Source organism: Trichosurus vulpecula, chromosome 8 (genome assembly GCF_011100635.1).
Source record: "Trichosurus vulpecula isolate mTriVul1 chromosome 8, mTriVul1.pri, whole genome shotgun sequence".
Lineage (NCBI taxonomy): Eukaryota > Metazoa > Chordata > Mammalia > Diprotodontia > Phalangeridae > Trichosurus > Trichosurus vulpecula.
Window position 1 is genome coordinate 48,525,652 of NC_050580.1, and position 21,368 is coordinate 48,547,019.

General features: G+C 39.8%; 1 protein-coding gene across 1 annotated transcript in view; it reads left to right on the forward strand.

Moving 5' to 3' along the window:
• NEO1 (neogenin 1) overlaps nucleotides 1-21,368 on the forward strand; it is a 284,110-nt gene that overhangs the window by 173,851 nt on the left and 88,891 nt on the right. Inside the window, exon 9 of the mRNA XM_036736497.1 lies at nucleotides 11,883-12,102. Coding sequence (XP_036592392.1) covers nucleotides 11,883-12,102 — 220 coding nt within the window. The remainder of the gene's footprint in view (nucleotides 1-11,882; nucleotides 12,103-21,368) is intronic.

The window sequence follows — 21,368 nt, forward strand, 5'->3', positions numbered from 1 at the left end:
TTCCCATAATTTATACATTGTTTCCAATGCTTTACTACTTTAAACAATGCTGCTGTGAATATTTTGTTTTATAAGAAATCTTTTCATCGTTGACTTTTTTTCTCACATAATTCCAAATTTTCCAAAATAGTTACAGCAGTTAAAAGGACCAGCAGATTTGTAGTGTGCCTGTCTTCCCACAGTCTGTTCAGCAATGACTTTCCATGTTTGCCAATTTGATTAGTTTAAAATAGTAACTGCTGAGTTGCTTTACATTTCTCTCCATGAGAGATTTGGGATATTTTTTCAATTAGTTGTTGATCTTGTCCATTTCTTATTTTAAAAAAATCATTACTTGAACCATTATCTATTGGGATATGGTTCTTACTTGAATATAGTTGTCAATTCTCTATAGATTTTGAATGTCAGATATTTATCAGAATTGCTTGTTTCAAAGATTCCCTCCTCCCCCAATCTGTAGCTTCTTTTCAACCAGTTACATTGATTTTGTTCATGCAAAAGTTATAAAAACTTACATAATTTGCCTTTTGTAATTTCTTTTATCCCTTGTAGTTATGAATTCATCCCATAACTACAGTTGTGAAAGTGGAACCTATCTTCTGCCAACTGCTTTTAGTTTTTCCAAATGATTTTGTCAACCACGCCTTTCTTTTTGTACCTTCAGATGAGCATTATTTAAACATTTTAAAAATTTTCCAGTCTTTAGTAAACTCAACAGACCTCAATAAACTCAAACATCTTAATATCCAAAGAAGAAGACTGGATTCCACAAGAAACTCTAATCTGTTATATCTTTTGTTTTTTATGTATCACATTTAACAGCATAGTAACACAGTAGTTATATTTGTGCAGAACACCTATAAGGATCAGAGCCTTTTCCTCTGTAGTTTGTGTTCTTGGATTTGTTGAATGCTGGACTATGGTATTGGTTTGCTTCTAGATCTGATTTAGTGTGCCCCACAGATATTCTTTTCTATTTTTAACCAATAAATAGCTGGTGCTGACTACTTTATACTATAACTTGAGATCTTCCAATCTAGAAGCAGTATCCCACAGTGTATAAAATGTTCATTTTGGACTCAAAAAGAGATGGATTGAAATCTGGCCTTAAATACTTATAACTCTTTGACCCTAGGAAAATTGTTTAACTTCTTATGTGTCCGGCAACCCCCATAGAGCTTATCTATTAAGTCAGAGATAATCTGTTGGTCTTACAACATGAATCATCCACCATGATAAAATCAGAGACCCTTAAGATATTTAAATATTTTTATCTAAATTAATTTCATTATTTTGTCAAGTTCTATTGTAGTATATACTATTCCAGTACTTTAATTGGTATAGCACTGGTCCATCAGTCAGTAAACATTAAGTGCCCACTATATATACCATGCAGTGTGCAAAGAAAGAGCTCACAATCTAATGGAAGAGAAAATGTGCAGTTGAGATATGTGCAGCATTGATTGGAGATAGTCAACAAAGCGAAAGGCACCAGCATTAAAAGAGATCAGGAGAAGCTTCTTGTAGAAGGTAGGATTTTAGCTGGGACTAGAGGGAAGCTAGAGAAGCCAGGAAGTGCCACTAAGGAGGGAGACAATTAAAATATTGTTTACAGAGGGGTCGTCGGCATGTGACCCCTTCCTTCTACTGACATAGCTGCCCCCTTGATTCAGTCTTTCGCTATCTCTCACCTAGATTATTGCAGCAGCGTTCTCAGTGGTCTCCCTATCTCCTCTTTCCTCACTTCACTGCATTGTGCATCTTGCACATTGCTGCCAAAGTAATTTTCCTTAAATGTAGTTCCAGTCATGTGAGTCTCCTACTCAGTCTGCTCCAGTGACTTCCTATTGCCCTTAGGATAATATAGAAACTCCTCTGTTTTGCCCTGCACAGTCTAGCTCCCACCTGTCTTTCCAACTTCATTGGACATTACTCCCCTTGCCCCACTCTGTGATCCTACCAAGCCAGCCTTCTCTCTTTTTCCCCACACTTGACACTGCATCTCCTGTCTCCATGCCTTGGCCCCATGCCTGGAATGCATCCTCTTCTTTCCTCCACTTCATAGAGTTCATTTCTTCCTCTAAGACAGGGCTGTCCAACCTTAGGTTTTTATTGAAACAATAGACAGTATATTTTGATTTGCCATTTTAGTGAGAGCTCTGTGGTAGCTCGGCTTTCTTTACTAAAGCATTTATGTAAATTTCTTTGCTGGTAGGCAGGCTGCATAAATCACACTGTGGGCTGCATGCTGCCTGAGCGCTGGGCCTCATTTTGGACAGCCCTGCTCTAAGACATGTCTTTAGCACTGCTAAAGTGGTGGTAGCTGGCAAGGAGAAGACAAATAATGATACTCCTAGTCAAGTTTCTGAGAAGCCAGGAACACTTGTTATCTGGGCTCCTTCTCTTCATGGATTGTGGCAGTTGCCTTTGGTCCTCCTTCCAATCACTCTTCACGCTGCTGATGAATGACTCTTCTATGGCAAGAGCCAAGTGACCCAAGTCACCTCACTCCATTGCTCAAAATGGTTCTGTGACTCTTTCTATTGGCTGTTCCTGACTCAGGGAATTTCCCTGGCTGTCCCCCATGCCTGGGACGCTCTTCCTCTTCATCTCCTCCTTCAAGTCCCAGCTACAATTCCACCTTTTAAAGGCAGCCTTTCCTAGTCTCACCCCTTCCCTCTGCTGATTATACCTAATTTGTCACACATATATCCGTATATATATGTACACACATATACGTATACATATGTGCACACACATGTACGTCTCCTCCATTAGAACATGAGCTCCTTGAGGGTAAGGTCTGTCTTCTGCCTTTCTTTGTGTCCTCAGCTCTTAGCACAGTGCACTTGGTAAATGTTTATTGTCTCATTGATTACTGAATAATAAAGTAGCTTGGCTTTTAATATGGCACCACCCTACTTTTCTAGTCTTACTCCGTATTTTTCCTTTCAGTATATTCTTTGTTCCAGTTGGAACTGATTGGTGTGTGTGTGTGTGCGCGCGCGCACATATGTGTATGTATCTCAAATGGCTGCATCATAGGTTTTCATTTACCAAAATGGATGGCATTATGCAAAAACAGGTCATTTCCATCTGAAGTTACAGAAAGGTTATTCTTCCAAAATATAATATTCCAAGCCCTCCAGTCCCTTAATGTAAAAGCTGCTAGATCTTGTGATATCCTGATTATGTTTCCACAGTACTTGAATTGTTTCTTTTTGGCTGCTTGCAATATTTTCTCCTTGGTGGGCGAACTCTGGAATTTGGCTACAATATTCCTGGGAGTTTTCCTTTTGGGATCGCTTTCAGGAAGTGATCAGTGTCTTCTTTCAATATCTGCTTTCCCCTATAGTTCTAGAATATCAGGGCAGTTTTCCTTAATAATTTCTTGAAAGATGATGTCTAGGCTCTTTTTTTGATTATGGCTCTCATGTAGTCCAGTAATTTTTAAATTATCTCTCCTGGATCTGTTGTCCAGGTCAGTTGTTTTTCTAATGAGATATTTCACATTGTCTTCTATACTTTCATTCTTTTGGTTTTGTTTCATAATTTCTTGATTTCTCATAAAGTCATTAGCTTCCATTTGCTACATTCTAATTTTTAAGGAATTATTTTCTTCAGTAAGCTTTTGGACCTCCTTTTCCATTTGGCCAATTCTGCTTTTTAAGGAATTTTTCTTGTCATTGGCTTTTTGGACCTCTTTTGCCATTTAGGTTAGCAAAAAAGTTATTCTTAAAGAAGCCTCATTTGTTGATAAGTATGCATTAGCCAAGATAATGATAAAAGCCTTGCATCATAATGGTTTCAAAAAATTCACCCCTATAGAACACCTAGAAAAGTCTGATTGGGGGTCCAGCTCATTAGCTTTTATAAAGGAATGAATGAACAATCCCCACATAACTAGAGACTCCTCAGTATCCTGGACAATTCGGTATATAAACTGTACCAAAACCAGAGCATCATCACAACACAACACATCCATAAGCTTCTGGACATAATGGTGATTGACAAAAATTTAAGAATAATGTTTTCCATCAGTGTAGCCATATCCATGAGCTAGTAAGCTCATAACCTCTAAACTGTTAGAATGAAGATAATACCTTAGGTTGAAATGTAAATCATCCCTGTCATTTTTTCTTCTACTGCCATTGTTTGTGTGAGTCTCCACAAGACGAGCTGATAGCACAATACTTTTACTGAGTTAGAAAAAGCAGCTGTTTTATTGGCTTGCACAGTAGTCCACAGGCCTTTAAACATAAAGGAGTAATAGATAAGCCACCTGTCCTCAGACCATTTCTGTCTGAATGTCATCAAACAAGATGAGAATATAATAATGATAATATGAATAACTTTTTAAGGTGTGCAGAGGACTTTTCCTCCATTATCTCATTTGGTCCACACAAGCCTTGGAAGTAGGTGCTGCTCCTATCTCTATTTTGTCTATAAAGATACCAGGCATTAGAGAAGTGCTTAGGGGACTGGATTTGAATTCAGGGCTTCTGGACTCTGGCTCCAGGGCTTTCTTCCCTGTCACCTACCTCTTGTAATACCTCTGTGTTCTCCATGAGACCCATGACCCATGGTCTGGACCCACTTGTCTCATCCAGTCTCATCACGTGTGGAAACTGAGACTCAGAGTAGAGGATTGGCCAGGGTTTTCATCTAGGGTTTGGGACTCCAGGCCTGGTTGTGTTTTGGGGGAGGTTTTCCTTCTGTTATATCCTACTGATACCTGACTACCTTGCTGCTTACACTCGCAGATGCAAATAGAAACCCGAGACATGTTCACTTCTTTATAGAAGTACATTTCATTGTAACAAGATCAACAAGTAACTTGCTTTGGGTTGTGGGCCAAGGCTTAGAAATATTTCCATCTTGATAAGCTTTCGTTATAGTGATATTTGTTTAAGAAATATTAATGCACTCTGAAATGTAAGAGAACTAAGCCAAAAAGAAAACAACAAAATAGAAAATGTAAAGATCTTCTTCAAAAATACTTTATTAAACTGATCTATAAGTTTAATAGTAATAAAGCTATTTTCTTATTGGTGTTAAAGCTTAAGCTAATTCCTCAATAACACATCAGGCTATTGACCATTCTGTTCACACATCTCTATACCAGTCAGTTTATAATAGCACTCATGATGTTTCAAGGAAAGAGACGATGTTATAAAGAAACTACCAATTGTTAAAAAGATGCTATTTAATTATTCTTCGAGTGGATTTATTTCTTTTGCCCTTCCTTCCATCACTTGACAATCACACAAATCCATTGAGTTTTCCTTTGGGTCATCTTTTATTCCTTATGTCCTGTTACTTTTAGTTGTGTTCAAGTGATCTTAAAGTGAAAAGAATTTTCAGGCTGAGGTTTTATATGAAAATATATCTGAGTTTTGGGGGACCCAACATCTGGCTCTAGGAACATTTGGCAGTTGTCTGGATGAGTCCTTTATAAAGTCTGCTTCCAACCCCAAGGTTCTCATTCAGATAATATTTGTGTCGTTGTTGTTGTTTTTCAGTCCTGTGTGACTCTGTGTGATCCCATGAACTTTGTCCATGGGGTTTTCTTGGCAGAGGAGTTCAGGAGTGGTGTGCTATTTCCTTCTCCAGTGTGTCCCCATTTTAGTGATGAGGATACTGAAGCAAACAGGGTTAAGTGACTTGCCTGGGGTCACACAGCTAGTAAGTATCTGAGGCCAGATTTGAATTCAGATTTTCCCAACTCCAGGCCTGGTGCTCTATCCACTGCAGCACTTAGCTGCCCTGCATCATTACTTCAAGCAAAGGAGATTTTTGATATTTAATGTACATGTGGAACAATTTTCAACTTAAACTGTACTCTCATTTTTTTCTTCTCATTTTACCAAGGATTTGATTTTTAGTACCATACTGAAGTAGAAACAATGCTGAATTTGGAGCCAGAAAACCTGGGCCTCAGTTTCTTCATTTATAAAATGTGGGCCTTCTAGCTCTAAATCTGCTTTTTTTAGTGCTGAATCCTTGGTGTTTTGTGATGTGGGGTCTGTCAGTGAGACTTTTCCTGTATCAGAGAAGGGGGTCCCTCTCAGCTCTAAACCAATGAGCTTGCAATTTGCACACACATAGCCTCCCACCCCCCACAAAGAACAGCCAGCTGAGCCCCCAGCACATTGTTCTTTACTCAGTGTTTGGTGAATGAATGAATTAAAACCAATGTTCATTTCAATTCAACAAGCGTCTATTAAATGCCTGCCAAGTGTGGGCACTGTTCCTGGGAGCTGGGGAAATATGTGAAGTCTTTCTCTCTAATAGGGAGCTGAGAAGCAGACACGAATTCCGAAGGGACAAAATCATGGAGTCCTTCCTCTTCAGTTGTGAGACATCCTGGACTTCTGGGATCCAGCACAAGGATAGGGGCACTGGGAAGGAAATGCCTCCGTGTGTCTTCTGCACCTACTTGTGTAAAGGCTTCCTCCCTGTCTCTTCCATGTAGAATGTAAATCTCTTGAGGGCAGAGATTGGTCTTGTTCTGTCTTTGAATCCCCAGAGCCTAGCCCAATACCTCAGAGGTAACAACACTTTACTAACTGTTGAATGATTGAAGGAGAATAGATAAAGAAAGGAAAGCACATTAGAGAAGTGTGCTCTAAGAGGGCCAAGGAGGAGGGCCAGGGTACTTCAGAAGACTTTAGAAGCTCCTGATTTTACAGATAAGGAAACTGAAGCCCAGGAAGGCTCACGGTCTTGTCAAGAGAGCCTAGTAATTGCCCAAGATGGGGTTTGGCCCTGGGTGTTGTATTGGCAGAGCCAGCGCACCTCCCAGCTTCTGGGGGAGGAATTCTGGATGTCTACTTTAAAAGGAGGGGTAGGAATTCAGCAGCTGCTAGGAGAAGAGAGGGTATTCCAAAGATGAGAGAACTAGGGCAGGATTGAGGTACAGAGAGCTGGCTAGTTTGGCTGAAGCAGCATTAACAGCAGATGAAGCTGAAACAGCAAGGTGCCTGACCCTAGCCAGGAAAGCCTTGAATTACCAGGGAGGCAGCATGAACTTTATTCAACAGGCAATGAGGAGTTTGGGAATATCGTGAGCATGACAGATCTATGGGCAGGAGGAGGACCTAGAAAGTGAAGGCAGTCCTCTTAGGAGGAGGCTGCAGTGTCCCAGATGACCAGGAATGGGGGTTAGTGTGCAGCACTGGCCACAGAGAAGAATTTGAGAGCTGTTTCAGCTCATGCAAAAGCCCCAGGATTTGCTTTGCACATAAAATGTGAAGGATAGAAGAGTCAGAGAAATTTACAGCATTCAGGGTTTGGAAAACCCTATGAAGGGCCAATACTGCATTTAGGTCTCAAAACAGCTTGATGAGGTCAGTATTCTGCAGGTAACCCCTAAGTTGCAAATATCAGAAACTGTTAGTGGGGATGCTGAAATTAGGGAGATCAGGTTGGGAGGGGGGGCAATGGTGGGGCAGGGATGGGAGCTAATAAGCTTTTGAAAGTGTTAAGTTTTATGTGCCAGAGTGACAGCCCGTCAAAGGTCATTCAATCTTACAAATATTTATTAAGTGCTTTCTACCTGCCAGTCACTGTAGTAGATACTGGAGGTAGAAAGATGAAAACAAAACATGCACCCCCCCGCTCCAAAAAAAAACTCTCATCTTTTTCTTTAAGGAGTTGACCTTCTTCGTGTCCACATGTAAGTGAATCTGGAGTATATATACAGAGTAATTTCAGGGGGCACTAACAGGAGGGGTCTTGGTCTGAGCTTTGAAGGGAAACAGGAATTCTAGAAGGGAACAATGAGGAGGGTGTGTGCTGCAGGCACAGAGACAAGAGGGAGTGTAGTCTATGGAGACAGGAAGCAGTCCTGTTTGGCTGGAGCAGCGTAAAATGTAGCCAGCCCACCACACCAAACAGAGACATTAGTATTCTACCCTAAAGGCCATAGGGAGCCCCTGGAGCTTTGCAGCATGGAGAGAGAGGATTGGATTTCTGTTTGGGGAATTTTTATAATTTTTTTGGCAGCTGTATGGGAGATGAACTGGATAAGGGAGAGACTTGATATAGGGAGACCAGTTAGGGGGCCATTGGGTATAAGATGGTTGTGTGTGCAGAGAGAAGGGGGCGGGGGGATGTAAGAGATATGGTAGAGGGAGAATTAGTAAGACTGAGTGGGCAGACTTTTGATAGCATTACTCAGATCATTTGCTGTTAATTGCATGTCCTTATTAGTCATGCCTTGACCTCCATGACTTTCCTTGATCACTTAAGAACCTGGCTTGCAACTTTCCTCTTCAGCTGTCATTACTCAGTGTCGTCATTACTGTCCACATTGGTAACACACTTTCCACACAATCCTTTGACTTCTTCACACAGATGACTTTCATCTGTATGAACATTTGTCCTGTACAACCTTTTCAGTTTGGCTCCCCCGTTAGACAGCTCCTTACGAGCAGAGACCATTAATTGTTCTATTGCTGTCTCCATTTCACAGATTAAAAAAATTAACAACATAAGGGTTCAGGTGACTTAACCACAGTCACACAGTATATCTGAAGCAGGATATGAATCCAAATCTGCAAATCTAGCCCTCTATGCACTACATCATTGATGTCAAATTCAAATAAAAACAGATTCTTAGAAAAGAACAAATTAACATTATCTGTATTGTAGTTTTGCTTGTTTTGTTAAACATTTCCCAGTTACATTTTAATCTGGTTCAGACCCACTTGGGGGAGTTTTGCTGGCTGGGTGAGCTTGACGCCTTTGCATTACATCATACAGTCTTTCCTTACCCCATGCCTCATTTTCCCATATTGGATCCTTACTCTTCCTTTAAGGCTTAGCTCAAATACCAATCTGTCCATCATGATCTTCACTGTAATGGAAATGATCCCTTCTTCCTCTAAAGTTTCTTGACGCCTTGTTTCTACCCCGCTTTTGGCACTTAAAATACTCTGTTTTTGTGTTATGATTATTTGTATGCAGTATGTCTTTTATTTCATGAGAGGCAGTATGGTGTAATGTGAATAGAGATCCAGCCTCAGAAGAAGGAAAATCTGGATCCAGGCAACTCTGTAAGACTGCAAAACTGCAAAGTACATGCTAATTTTCATTAGTAAAAGTTCTTCACTGGGAGCCCCAAACTTATGAAATCACAGGTTGATAAGGCCAAGATATTTTCATATATAACACATATGTTGTATAATTTTGGGAGCAAAGAATGATATTCTATATCATTTTCTCTGTTAACCTAATCTGAATCTAGTGTATACCAAAGAATTTATTGTATAAGATCCTGTGGTCCAACCAGTTTTCCACCTTTTCATTATGATCCGGGGTTATAGATATATGTCAAGGCTTTCAGCGTGATTTATGAAAGTTTGTTTTCTGGTTTTTGTTTTTTCATTTAACTGAAGGCTTTATATTATCAGTCTTTGAGCTCAGCTCTTGCAGTCTTCTGGGAAGTAGTGCCTGTCCCTACTTCTTAACATTTACCATACTACCTACTGCTTCAGGATTTCTATTTTATGACTGACATTTAACCAAGATGTTTACTAAAAAGTGTGTGTATGTATGTGTGTGTGTGTGTGTGTGTATGTATGTATCCTAAATCTATTTATGCCATCTTGAAACTATCAAGAGATAATTTATTTACTTTGAGGATTATCTGGGGTGCTATTTCTTTTGCCTGTCTCAGCAGGGACCTATATAGGTCGACAATATTTAGACTAAACTGGGAGAAAGTCTGTCCAGGAGGCAGATTTGAGAGAATATATGTGAAAGAGTATATTTCTGAGTAGATCCCCTAGTCAAATATAAACCATTTTATTAACAATCTGTTTGGAATCGTTTGCTTCTCCTTTCCCCTACATAATTGATTGAAATATACTTTGAATCAGTGAAAAAATTATATATAATATTTACCTGTCAAGAGAGACACGTGAGTAATTCACTGGTCTCTATCCCTTCTTGATTTGTCTTTTTTACTACCTTGTTACCACCCCCACCCCAGGCCACGATCCTCCATGATGACACGTCCTCTCGTCTCCCCTCCTGTCCACATTCAGCTTCCTTCATTGTCCTTACTAGAAGCTAGGTGGTTTGTCAGATTGTAGCCAGGGAGCAGCTTCAGACCTGGAGGCAGTGGAATGAGCCCATTTCTCACTTTGAGCTCACCTGTGATGCAGAAGTCGAGCACAGCCTCCTCTGAACTGTGCTGAAAATGTTTACAGTGTCATGTTGTGGTGGTTGTTGGGGTTTTGTTGTTGTTGTTGTTATTTGCCCAAATAATAACATTCAGAATTACTGAAACCAAGGATCAATTTCATTTTCAGTAAGGAAGATTTGTCATGGTGGTAAAAAGTCTTTGTGAATTAAAATGCCTTTCTGAGTGTACACTCAGTAATAAGAGGAACTATAGTATGGTGGAAAACAGTAAGATTAAGAGGCCAGAGCCCTGGGCTCTGCTACGGTCTCTGACACCAACTTCCCAGGTGGCTTTTCTGAGTCAGCTTCCTTGTGTGTAAAATGAGTTGGTTGGATTGGAAGATTTTTAAGGTCTCTTCCAGCTCGTTTCTGTGATTCTTTAATCACACACACAGAATCTCACATTTAGCACAGGTAGAATCAATTTCTATAAAACTGATTCCCATTCCAGTACAGATTTAGATAAAAAAAGCTTGGAGATAAATTTGTTTTAAAAAAACCAGTGATAGGAACCAAGGTCATTGTCACAGGACCTAGTCCTGCTAAAGCAATGCATCTGTTGAGTTATGAGTGACAAGAGTTATATCCACTATCATGCAGCATAGATATGTTTAGAATTGTCTCATGATATTAACATCAGCTTGAATAAAATTTGCACAAATCTCCAAAATATCATCAAGAGAATAGTTTATATAAACATGGTGACCAAAATTTTTTAAATATATCGTAAGGTTTTACTTACCAGAAGCTACACTTGTCAGAGTAACAATTAACATTTCATAAGACTTAATCATTAAGCTTGAATAGTTTCTACTAAGGCTTTGGGAACCCCTGTATTCTTTTAATAGGACCTTCCAGGCTTTTTTCATACATCTACATGCCCACATACATTAGAATACTATAGACAGTGAACTCTATGAGTGTCATCTTTGTGGATTTTTTTAATTCAGCAACTTGTCATATCCACATGCCATGGATCAGTCAGACAAATGAGAGATACTTCAGAAAAAAAATGGAACCCTTCTGCCCAAGTTAGGGATTGACAGCCTGCTATGGGTAGTGAGAACATCACCGACCAAATGCTAATTTATACAGGAAAATGGAAGATTAGACTAAAATTTAAAATGCCATTGTTATAGCTATACTGGTACATCAGAATCAAATATGCCAACAACAGCTCTTTAATTAGATTAATATAATCCACTGATTGCTTTCTATAGTTGACTAGCTCAAATTAAGTCTCTTATCCTACAGTTTCAGAGTAAAATAGAATGTGGGTATGAAGGCATTATAAAATTGAAGCATGTTTTTACTTCTATAGCTTGAGAAAGTTTGCATGGTTATTTGCAACAATGACAGAAATGGTGTCAGGCACTCCTGTGTCCTTTTTTGTGAGGTGGTATCTTGTCCCCAGCTGTCACCCTTTCCCTTCCTCCAACCACCCCCATCATAGTACAGATAGAGTCCGCTTGCTCTGCACTGACGTCTTCAATAGTCCCCATTAGTTTTCAGTAGTTACCTTTTTGCCTGCATGTTAGCCTTCAGTTTAATGGCCTTTTTTGTGTTCATTCATTTTATTTTGTTTCCCATCGTGGTTTTGTTTATTTCTTTTTTTTGTTTTTTTTTCTGTTCTCTTTTTAAAAACCGTCGTGGTTTGCCCTTCATATTCCCCAATGTTTGCACATGACAAGATGTTGCCATCCCAACATTACCTCCCACTTCACTGACCAGTGCCACTACTGACCATCTAGCACCAGCCACAACTGGACCACTACCTTCAGCACCGAGGGATGTCGTGGCCTCACTCGTCTCTACTCGCTTCATCAAACTGACTTGGCGAACACCAGCATCAGATCCTCATGGAGACAACCTCACCTACTCTGTGTTCTACACCAAGGAGGGGATTAATCGGTAAGGAATTGAATTTCTGTTCACAGTACTTTCCACCACCTTCACTGTGCAAACATTGGCTCTTCATATATTCTGTTTAGTGACAGAAGTGTTCTTTTCACTCCTTTTTGATGTTGCGGATATGTATGTGTTCATACCCAAGTATCTGGGCTATTGCAATATCCAGGCTCTTTTTACTGACATAGGCACATAAGGATGTCTCAACTCTTGGCATCCTAAGGTGGAGACAGTGCACAGGCTTCCCAAACATTTGAGTGGCAATAAAAAGTAATGTACATTAAAGTGTTCAGTATTGACCTGTCCTAAACTCATTGGGTTAGCTTAGGATGTGATAGTTATTGAATTCCGTTCAGGTGCTTTTCTTACACAGAAGAGCCGTGCTCCCAATAGGTTAACAAATTCCACTAAGTACAGTTTCTTTTTACGTTAGAAAAACAAATTGTATTATTAAGAATTTTTTTAGCCTAGGGCAAGGCACAGGAGGTTATGTTTATTTGATCTTGCTGGGCCTTAGTTGACTCTTTGATAAAAGATCTTTTCTTTCTATATCTCCCATAAGGGTTTGTTCCCTTTGTTGACTTATGTTCTTGCATGTGAATAGACTGATCTCAAATTAATGCCCTGTGTGAAGGAAGAACAGTCATAGGGTCATACGTATAGAGCTGGAAAAGACCTCAGAGGCCGTCCCCTCCAACTCCCTCATTCTGCAGCTGAGGACTTGAGGCCCAGAGAGATTGAGTCACTTCCCTAAGGTCACATGGATTGTAAGCATCGAGGACGGCTTCAAACCCAGCTCCTCTGTCTCCAGAACGAGTGTCCTTTACACCCCAGATTCAGAATCTTCAGTGGCTCCTTATAGTTAGTAGTTGTAACAGCTCACAGTTTCCAGAAGCAGCTGGTGGCTCAGTGGACAGTGTGGGACCTGGAGTCAGGAAGACCTGAGTTCAGATGTGACCTCACACACTTACTAACTGTGTAACCCTGGGAAATTCACTTAACCTGTTTGCCACAGTTTCTTCAGCTGTTAAGTGGGAATAATAACAGCTTCTACCTTCTAGGATCAAATGAGGTATTTCTAAAGTGCTGTGCACATGGCAGGTGCGATATAAACACTCGCTGTTATTGCTGTTACTTGTACATTACAACAGCCTCATAGAGTAGGTGCTGCCTTGTATTCCTTTTGCAGATGAAGAAACCAAGGCTCAGAGGGAGTAAGCAACTTGCCTTGGGTTATACAGATAACGCATCTTTCAAAGCTGGATCTTCCTGTGCTCTCTTCCCAAGGCCATACTGCCTCACAGAGATAAAATTGAAGCTCCATCCACATCCTGGAAATCTTAGAAAGACAAGAGCTCTGCAGTTGGCTCCAAGCTATTTCTCCAACTGCAAAGCTTAGTTATCCTCCAACTTGAATCTGCTATTCTAACCAGATTAGTTTTATTTCCAACATCAAGTTTTTAATTCATATTGTTCTCCTCCATTTGTATGGATTTGGTTCCCAGCTCTTTCATAATACTTTCCCTTACTTTTCTGGCCAATATCAATTTCTTCTCTGAACCTGCCTTGTTATTGTGAATTTTGGCACTTAAATGATATAGTGTAATATATGATTTTTGAATTATTTCAAAAGTGGCCATATCAACATGTTTTCGTAATGGTTCTGCCTCTTACTACCTTATTATATGCCTCTCCCCTCTGTTTTAATACAATGCTAAATTTTTTTTACTCTTATCAATCAACACATATTTATTAAAAGCCTGCCGTGTGCCAGCTCTTATGCTAGGTGCTGAGGATGGAAAAGTGAGACAGTCTCTGCCCTCAAGGGACTTAGTTTTGCAGGGTGGTGTGCATCATGTTGACAGATAAGTGATATATACAATCAGTAAATATAGTTATTAAGGGTTTACTGTAAGGCTTTGTATTAAGCCCTGGGGACACAAAGAAAGCTAAAATGTGTGATCCCTGCCCTCATGGAGATAACTTTCCGATGAAGGAGACAACATAAAAATAAGTATGCACGTACAAGGTATATAAACAATGTAATTAGAAGGTCATCTCAGCAGAAGGCTTAGCAGGGCTTGAGAGTAGAAGATGGGAGGAATCCTGCAGAGGGTGTGATTTTTGCTGAATATTGAAGGAAGTCAGGAATTAGAAGAAAAGCATTCCAGGAATGAGGGACAGCAAGTTCAAATGCACAGAAGCCAGTGTATGCAGATCGTAGAGTGCATGGCAGGGAAGAAAGGGTAAGAAGACAGGAAAAACAGGAGGAGACCAGGTTGAATAGGGCTTAACATGCCAAGCAGAGGATTTTATATTTGATCCTAGACGTGGCAGAGCCCCCTAGGGTTTGAGTAGGAGCAGGACAAGATCATTCCTGAGCTTAGGAAGATCACTGGGACTGTTGAGTGGAGCATGGGCTTGAAGGGAAAGAGCTTTGAAGCAGAGAGACCCAATACCAGGTGGTGGCTATGAGTGCAGAGAAGGGGAATCTAGAGGACAGATGTTGGGAAGGGAAAAATGGTAAGATGTGAGCTGATGGATCTGGGGGTGGGGAGTGAGGACTTGAGGATGACATTGGGGTTGTGAGCCTGGGTGACAGAGAGGATGGTGGTGCCCTTAGTAAGAGGAAAGTGGAAAGAAAGGCATGGGGTGGGGGAGGGGAGAATGAGTTCTCTGGACATGTTGAATCTAAGGTGCCTATGGGACATTGAGTTCTTGATGCCTAAAAGGCAGCTGATAGTACAAAACTGGGGCTCAGGAGAGAGATTAGGGCTGGTTATACAGACATGGGGACCCTCTCCATAGAGAGGAGAACTGAATCCAGGGGAGCTAATGAAATCTCCTAGAAAATATAAAGGCAAATGAGAAGAGGGCCCATGGCAGAGATTTGGAGTTTGTGTTTGATCCTAGGGGAAACGTGCAGCCACTGAAATTTCTGAAGCAGAGAAATGACAGTCAAACCTGTACTTCAGGAATGTTAACTTGACAGCATGGAAGGTGCACTGGAGCGGGGCGAGATTTAAGGGAGACCAATTCAGCTCTACACTGGGTGTTTCTCTCAAGTCCCTTGCCCTTTCATCCTGTCAAAAATCTTGCTTTTCCATTCACCAGACTTAGATTACTCCCGCCATCCACTGCCTTTGCTCCTACTTATAAGCTGATAAATGAAGCTGGAGAAAGAAAGAAAATCTCCCTAACTAGGTCCATTCCAAGTCTAGGTTATACAATCTCAACAAGGCAGTCCTTTTGTCCCTCTCTAATCGATTCATTATCTCACTCCTCACAGCGTATTTTCCAAGTTTGTCACCCTTCCTCAAACCTCCCAATACCCTCTTATATGAGAACCTTGCCTCATTTTCACTGAAAAAAATCAAAGCCACCAGAAGGCACATTCCTATGTGCCTTGTGTCACTCTCTCCTTCTTCCCTTCTGTTGAAGAGCCCTTGCTGGGGCTCACCCCTTTACATGTACAGTAATCAACTGAATCCCTCATCTGCCATCCCTTCTTCCTCTAATCTTTAGTCACTCCCTGTCTACTGGCTATTTTCCATCTAACTACAAACATGCCTATATCTTCTCCATGCTTAAAAAATTCTCACTTGATTAATTCACCATCTTCGATTTTCTTCCCTTTTTTGAGTAAAACCCTTGAGAAGGCCGTTTACATCAGGTGCTTCTACTTCCCTTTCCTCTCATTCTCTTTAACTCTTTGCAGTCTGACCACCAGATATAAAATTGAAACTTTTCTCCAGTGTTACTAATCAACTTTTTTTTCTTTCTATGCTGCTCTTTTTTAGTAATATTTTGTTTTTCCCCAATTACATGTAAGAACAATTTTTAACATTCATTTTAAAAATTTTTGAGTTCTAAATTCTCTTCTTCCCTCCCCCCTCCCTGAGACAGTAAGTAATTTGATATAGGTTATACATGTGTAATCATGCAAAACATATTTCCATATTAGTCATGTTGTGAAAGATGATCCCCCCAAGAAAAAAAAGCCATGAAAAAAATAAAGTGAAAAATAGCATGCTTCAACTTGCATTCAGACTCCATCAGTTCATCATGAGTCCTTTGTAATTATTTTGGATCATTATTTTGATCAGAGTAGCTAAGTCTTTGACAGTTGATCATCTGCAGTATTGCTGTTACTGTATACAATGCTCTCCTGGTTCCATTCACTTCACTTTGCATCAGTTCATGTAAGTTTTTTCAAGTTTTTCTGAAATCGTCCTGCTCAACATTTCTTATAGTTGTGCTTCTCTTTATCCATCATATTTGTTGTTTATTTTTTAAAATATATTCTATTTCATTAAACTTTTCTCAATTACGTTTTAAGCATTTTTAACATTCATTTTTTAAAATTGGAGTTTCAAATTCTCTCCCTCCCCTACCCCTTGAGAAGGCAAAGTAATAGGATATTGATTATACATGTGAAGTCATGCAAAACACATTTCCATATTAGCTATGTGGCAAAAGAAAACACACACACACACACACACACACACACACACACACACACGCACAAAGTGAAAAAAAGGCTGCTTCCGTCTTCACCCAGGGCACTGATGAATTTTGAATGGCCAGATCTGATGACCTTTTCTCAATCCTCATCCTTCTTGCCTCTCTGCAACCTGTGCCATTGTTGATCACCACCTTCTCCTTGAGACCCTCTTCTCTAGGTTTTTATGACACTGTTCTCTTGATTTTCCTTGTAATTGTTTGACCAGTTGTTCTCTCTCTCCTTTGCTGATCTTCATCTATATCATGCCCGCTAAATCTGGGGGTCCCCCAAGGCTCTCATGTGCCCTCTTCTTTTCTCCCTTTATACTTTTTGCTTCATAATCTCATCAGCTCCCATTGATTCAATTATCCTTCTATATAGACAATTCACAGATTTATTTATCCAGCCCTAACTTCTCTTGTAAACTCTAGTTTCACATCTCCATCTGCCTGTTAGACATTTCAAATTGGATCTCTCTTCCTGTGTTTTCTATCACTATTAAGGGGACCGTCATCCTCCCAGCTTAGGTGTCGTCCTTGACTCTTCATTCTCTCTCGTGACCCGTATCCAGCCATTGTCAAATGCTGTTGTTTTTAGCTTTACAACATTTCTCACATATTCTCCCTTCTTTCCTCTGATACTGAAACCACTTTGGGGCAGCTCTTATCATCTCGTGCCTCAGCTAATGCAATAAGCTGCTCGTTGGTATCCCTGCCTTAGTCTCCCCATTTGATGCTGTCAGATCAGTCTTCCTAAAACATAGGTCTGACCGTGTCAACTCCCAGCCCACCTCCCAACTGTGCATTTTCACTGGCTGTCTCCCAGGTCTGGAACTGTCTCTTGTCTCATCTCTGCTTCCTGGCTTACTTCAAGTCTCAACCAAAGTCTCCCATTTTATAGGAATCTTTTCCTGTGTTCCCCAAATTTAGTGTTGTCCTCTAAGAATACTTCCAATTTATCCTATATTTATCTTGTTTGTCCCTAGTTATTTTCTTGTTGTCTCCCCCATTAGACTGTGAGCTTCTTGAGAACAGCAACTGCCTTTTGCCTTTCTTAGTATACCTACCACGTAGCCCAGTGCTTGACCCTCTCTCAGAGTTTAGTAAATGCCAGTTGACTAGATAACTGACAGGTTGCCCAAAGAAGCTATTGTAAGAGTTCCAGGAAGAGGTGATAAAGGTCTGAATTTGAATGGGAGTGATATAAGTAGAATAAGTGGAGTATTTGTGAGAGATGTTGAGGAGGTGTAATCCACAGGACTTAGCAGTTGATTGGCTATGAGGTAGGGGTGAAAGTAAAAAGTCAAGGATGATTGGTAGGTTGTAAACCTTAGTAACTAGATGAATGATGGTCTACTCAACATAAGTGGGGAAGTCAGGAAGAGGGATGCATTTAGGGGAACAAATAGTACATTATGTTTCAGGTGCTGAAATCAATGTGGATATGTCAAGCAGAGTTGCAGTACTAGAAGTGCAGAGAGAGATGAGGGCTGGATATGTAGATTTGAAAGTCATCAACATAGAGATGATGGGTGCTCATTAGACCCTTGAGAAGTGGAAAGGGCCCACAGCAAAGCCCTTAGGGATACCCACACATTGGGATGTCAGATCACGGATGATGACTCTGCAGAGGATACCAAAAAGGAATAGGTTTCAGAGGAAAGAGGACCATTACAGCAGTGTCACAAAAAGACAGAGTCATTGGTACTCTGCAGAGAAGCCATCAAGGATGGCGACTGAGAGAAGATCATTGAATTTAACAGTAAAGGGATAGTCAGTGATATTGAAGAGGGCATTTTGAGTCAAGCCACATTACAAGAGGTTGAGGATTTGGATGGCAAGTCTTGAGTTGAAAAGAGAATAGGAGGGATATTTTTGAGCATTCAGCTCAAGCTTTTACTTGAGTAAAAATTCTTGCTTTGGTTTGGGTCTTCAGTAAAAATGAGCTTGTATTTCTGGAACTATGTTTGTGTTTTTATGTATTGCATTCTATACAGAAAAAACACAAGGTCAGCAAACAATCTTTGTCTTACTAAGAAAACCCTGATCAAGACAGAATCCTAAATTTTAAAGAAATTTGGGAATGGAGTGCTAAATACAAATTGTCAATCTTTATTATGTTTTAAGTGGCGCTACTTAGAGAATTCTTAACCAAAAAAGGAGCAAAAGTAATCATAAAAGACAAAACAAGACTATTTTGATTTCATAAAATTAAAGATCTTTTGTAAGAACAAAGTTAATGAAGGCAGGAAAAATCTTCCCTGATAAACAGTTTACATAAGGAATTAAGACAGTTTATAAGACCAAGGGCCATTCCCCAAGTACTCAAAATATATGAACAAATAATTGTCCAAAAAATTGCAAACTATAAATGATCTATGAAAATGAGCTCTCAACTAATAAAAGAAACTTAAAACACCTGAGATTTTACGTCATACCTGCAAATTGGCAAAGATGAAAAAAATAGGAATAATAAATTTTGAGCTCTGTGAAAACAAGCATACTAATATACTGTCAGTGGAACTGTGAGTTGGTCCAGTTATTCTAGTTATGAGTTTGGAGAAGTGCAAGAAAAGTACCTAAGCTGTTCATGCCGTTTGACCCAGTAAGCCCACTACTTGGTGTATACTTGAAGAAAGTCAGAGACAGAAATGAAGATCCAGTAGATACTAAAATATTCATAGTGTTTTTGTCGTAGCAAAGAACTAGAAATAAAAGGAGTGTTCAGGAATCAGGAATCATTTGAATAAACTGTGGTGTATAAATGTAATTCAGTGTTATTATGTAGGAAGAAATAAAGAATATGAGAAATTCAGAGAAACCTGAGAATTTATATAATTATGTGAATTATTGCTGAATGAAATAACCAGAACCAAAAGAAAAACATATACCATGATTATAACAATGTACAAATGAAAAAATTACTAAAAGGAGGCTAAACACTTCAGTTATTGAAAAACTAATAATGGTTCTAGAGAACAGAGAATGAACCGTACCTGCTTAACAGAGAAGGAGGGAATACTAGGGCAAAATGTGGCATACATTTTGACACAGTCTCTGTATCAGAAGTTCATAGCATAGTTTTTCTTTGTTAAAGGGGAGAGTTCAGTTTCAAGTTGGAATAGTGGGGTATTCTCAAAAATAACGTATAAAAATACATGCTCTCTATAAAACTTGGAGTTTTTTTTTAAGTGGCCTTACCTATAATTATCAAAAAAAGCTCAAATTTAGATAGATGATGTCGTGTACACTGAACTAATGATCTGTAAACATAGAATTCACCTGACCATGTGCTTGGAGTACAGGTTAAACTAGTAGAGGAAAAGAAGAGACTGAGGTGTGGGGGCAGTGCTGAAGGTGACCTCACTGGGTTTGTTAGTCATGAAAGACTTTGCTGGGGGCCGCTGGGTGGTGCAGTGCACAGGACTTCAGCCCTAGAGGCAGGGGGATCTGAGTTCAAATTTGGCCTCAGACACTCATTAGCTGTGTGACCCTGGGGAAGTCACTTAGCTCCGATTACCACACACACACCCTCAAAAAAAAAATGAAAGACCTCAGCAGATTAAGGAGCTTAGACTTCATTATGTAAACAATAGGGAGCCTCTGCAAATTATTGAGCAGCTACGTAATAGGATTAAAGTCTTATTTTGGGAAGATTAATTAGGCAGTGATATACTGGATAGATTGGAATGAAGAGGGATAACCATTTTGGTTATTCTCATAAACAGATATGTGATGATGAGGCATGAATTAGGATGTTTAAGGTAGAAACAGAGTATGTGTGTATGGAGGAGGGTGGAGCCATAGTATTTGCTCTCTCCTCATGAGGTTAGGTTGGCAATTTCTGTTTTAGTAGGCTGATTTTCCCTCGAGCTACTTATCTTGTAGTTGGCATCTTCTGTCATCAGGTGGAAGTGCTTTGGTCAAGTAGTCAAAAACTCTGTGACATTTTGCCTGAAATCCAGATGAAATTTTTGGTTTAAGTCCATCTCACATACTTATAACCGTAAGTTTCCTACCTTTTTGAATGATTTTTTTAAAAAGCATTTATTAAGTAATTAATGCAGGACAACCAGCCAACCAGTTCTGTGCCAAGCTCTGTGGTAAAGTGTTAGAGAGACAAATCAAGGCGCATACATTCTAATGGAAAAATTTAGATGGATGGATGACTAGGTAGATAGATACAGATATGTAGATATATAGATATATCAGTAGATATAGATTTAGATATAGATAGAGTGGTGGTATAGCCAGGGAGGGAAGTTAAGGAATGGTGAGTAGAGCCATCAGGGAATAGATTGGCAAGCCTTTTATAGGAACGATGACAGAGTTTTAATTTATGGTTCCAGGGGAATGGTGTTGCAGTGAGCAGTCAGGGGGTATTTGAGCATGTTGGCTAGTGAGGCAGTTGGGCAGTGAAGTGTGTGTGAATCATGGATGAAGTCACTACAGTGGGCAACAGTGGCAGCTGACCACCAGTCTGAGCACAAGAATTTAATTCCCCCAGGGCCTGGTCTCTGCTCTGGGCTACATGGTGACTGGTGAGGTGACTGAGGAGTGTTATAGGAATAAAAAAAATCATTTACTAAAGCAACTGAACTTATTGTTAGTAAAGTGGATGATTTTATGGGGTAAGCCTTTCATTGACTCATGATTCTGAGCAGTCTGAATAGAGCTCACATAATCTATGCTCCTGTTTCCTGCCATTTCACAGATAAGAACATGGATGGGTCAGATGAGTTTAGTGTTCCACAAAACTAGTGAAT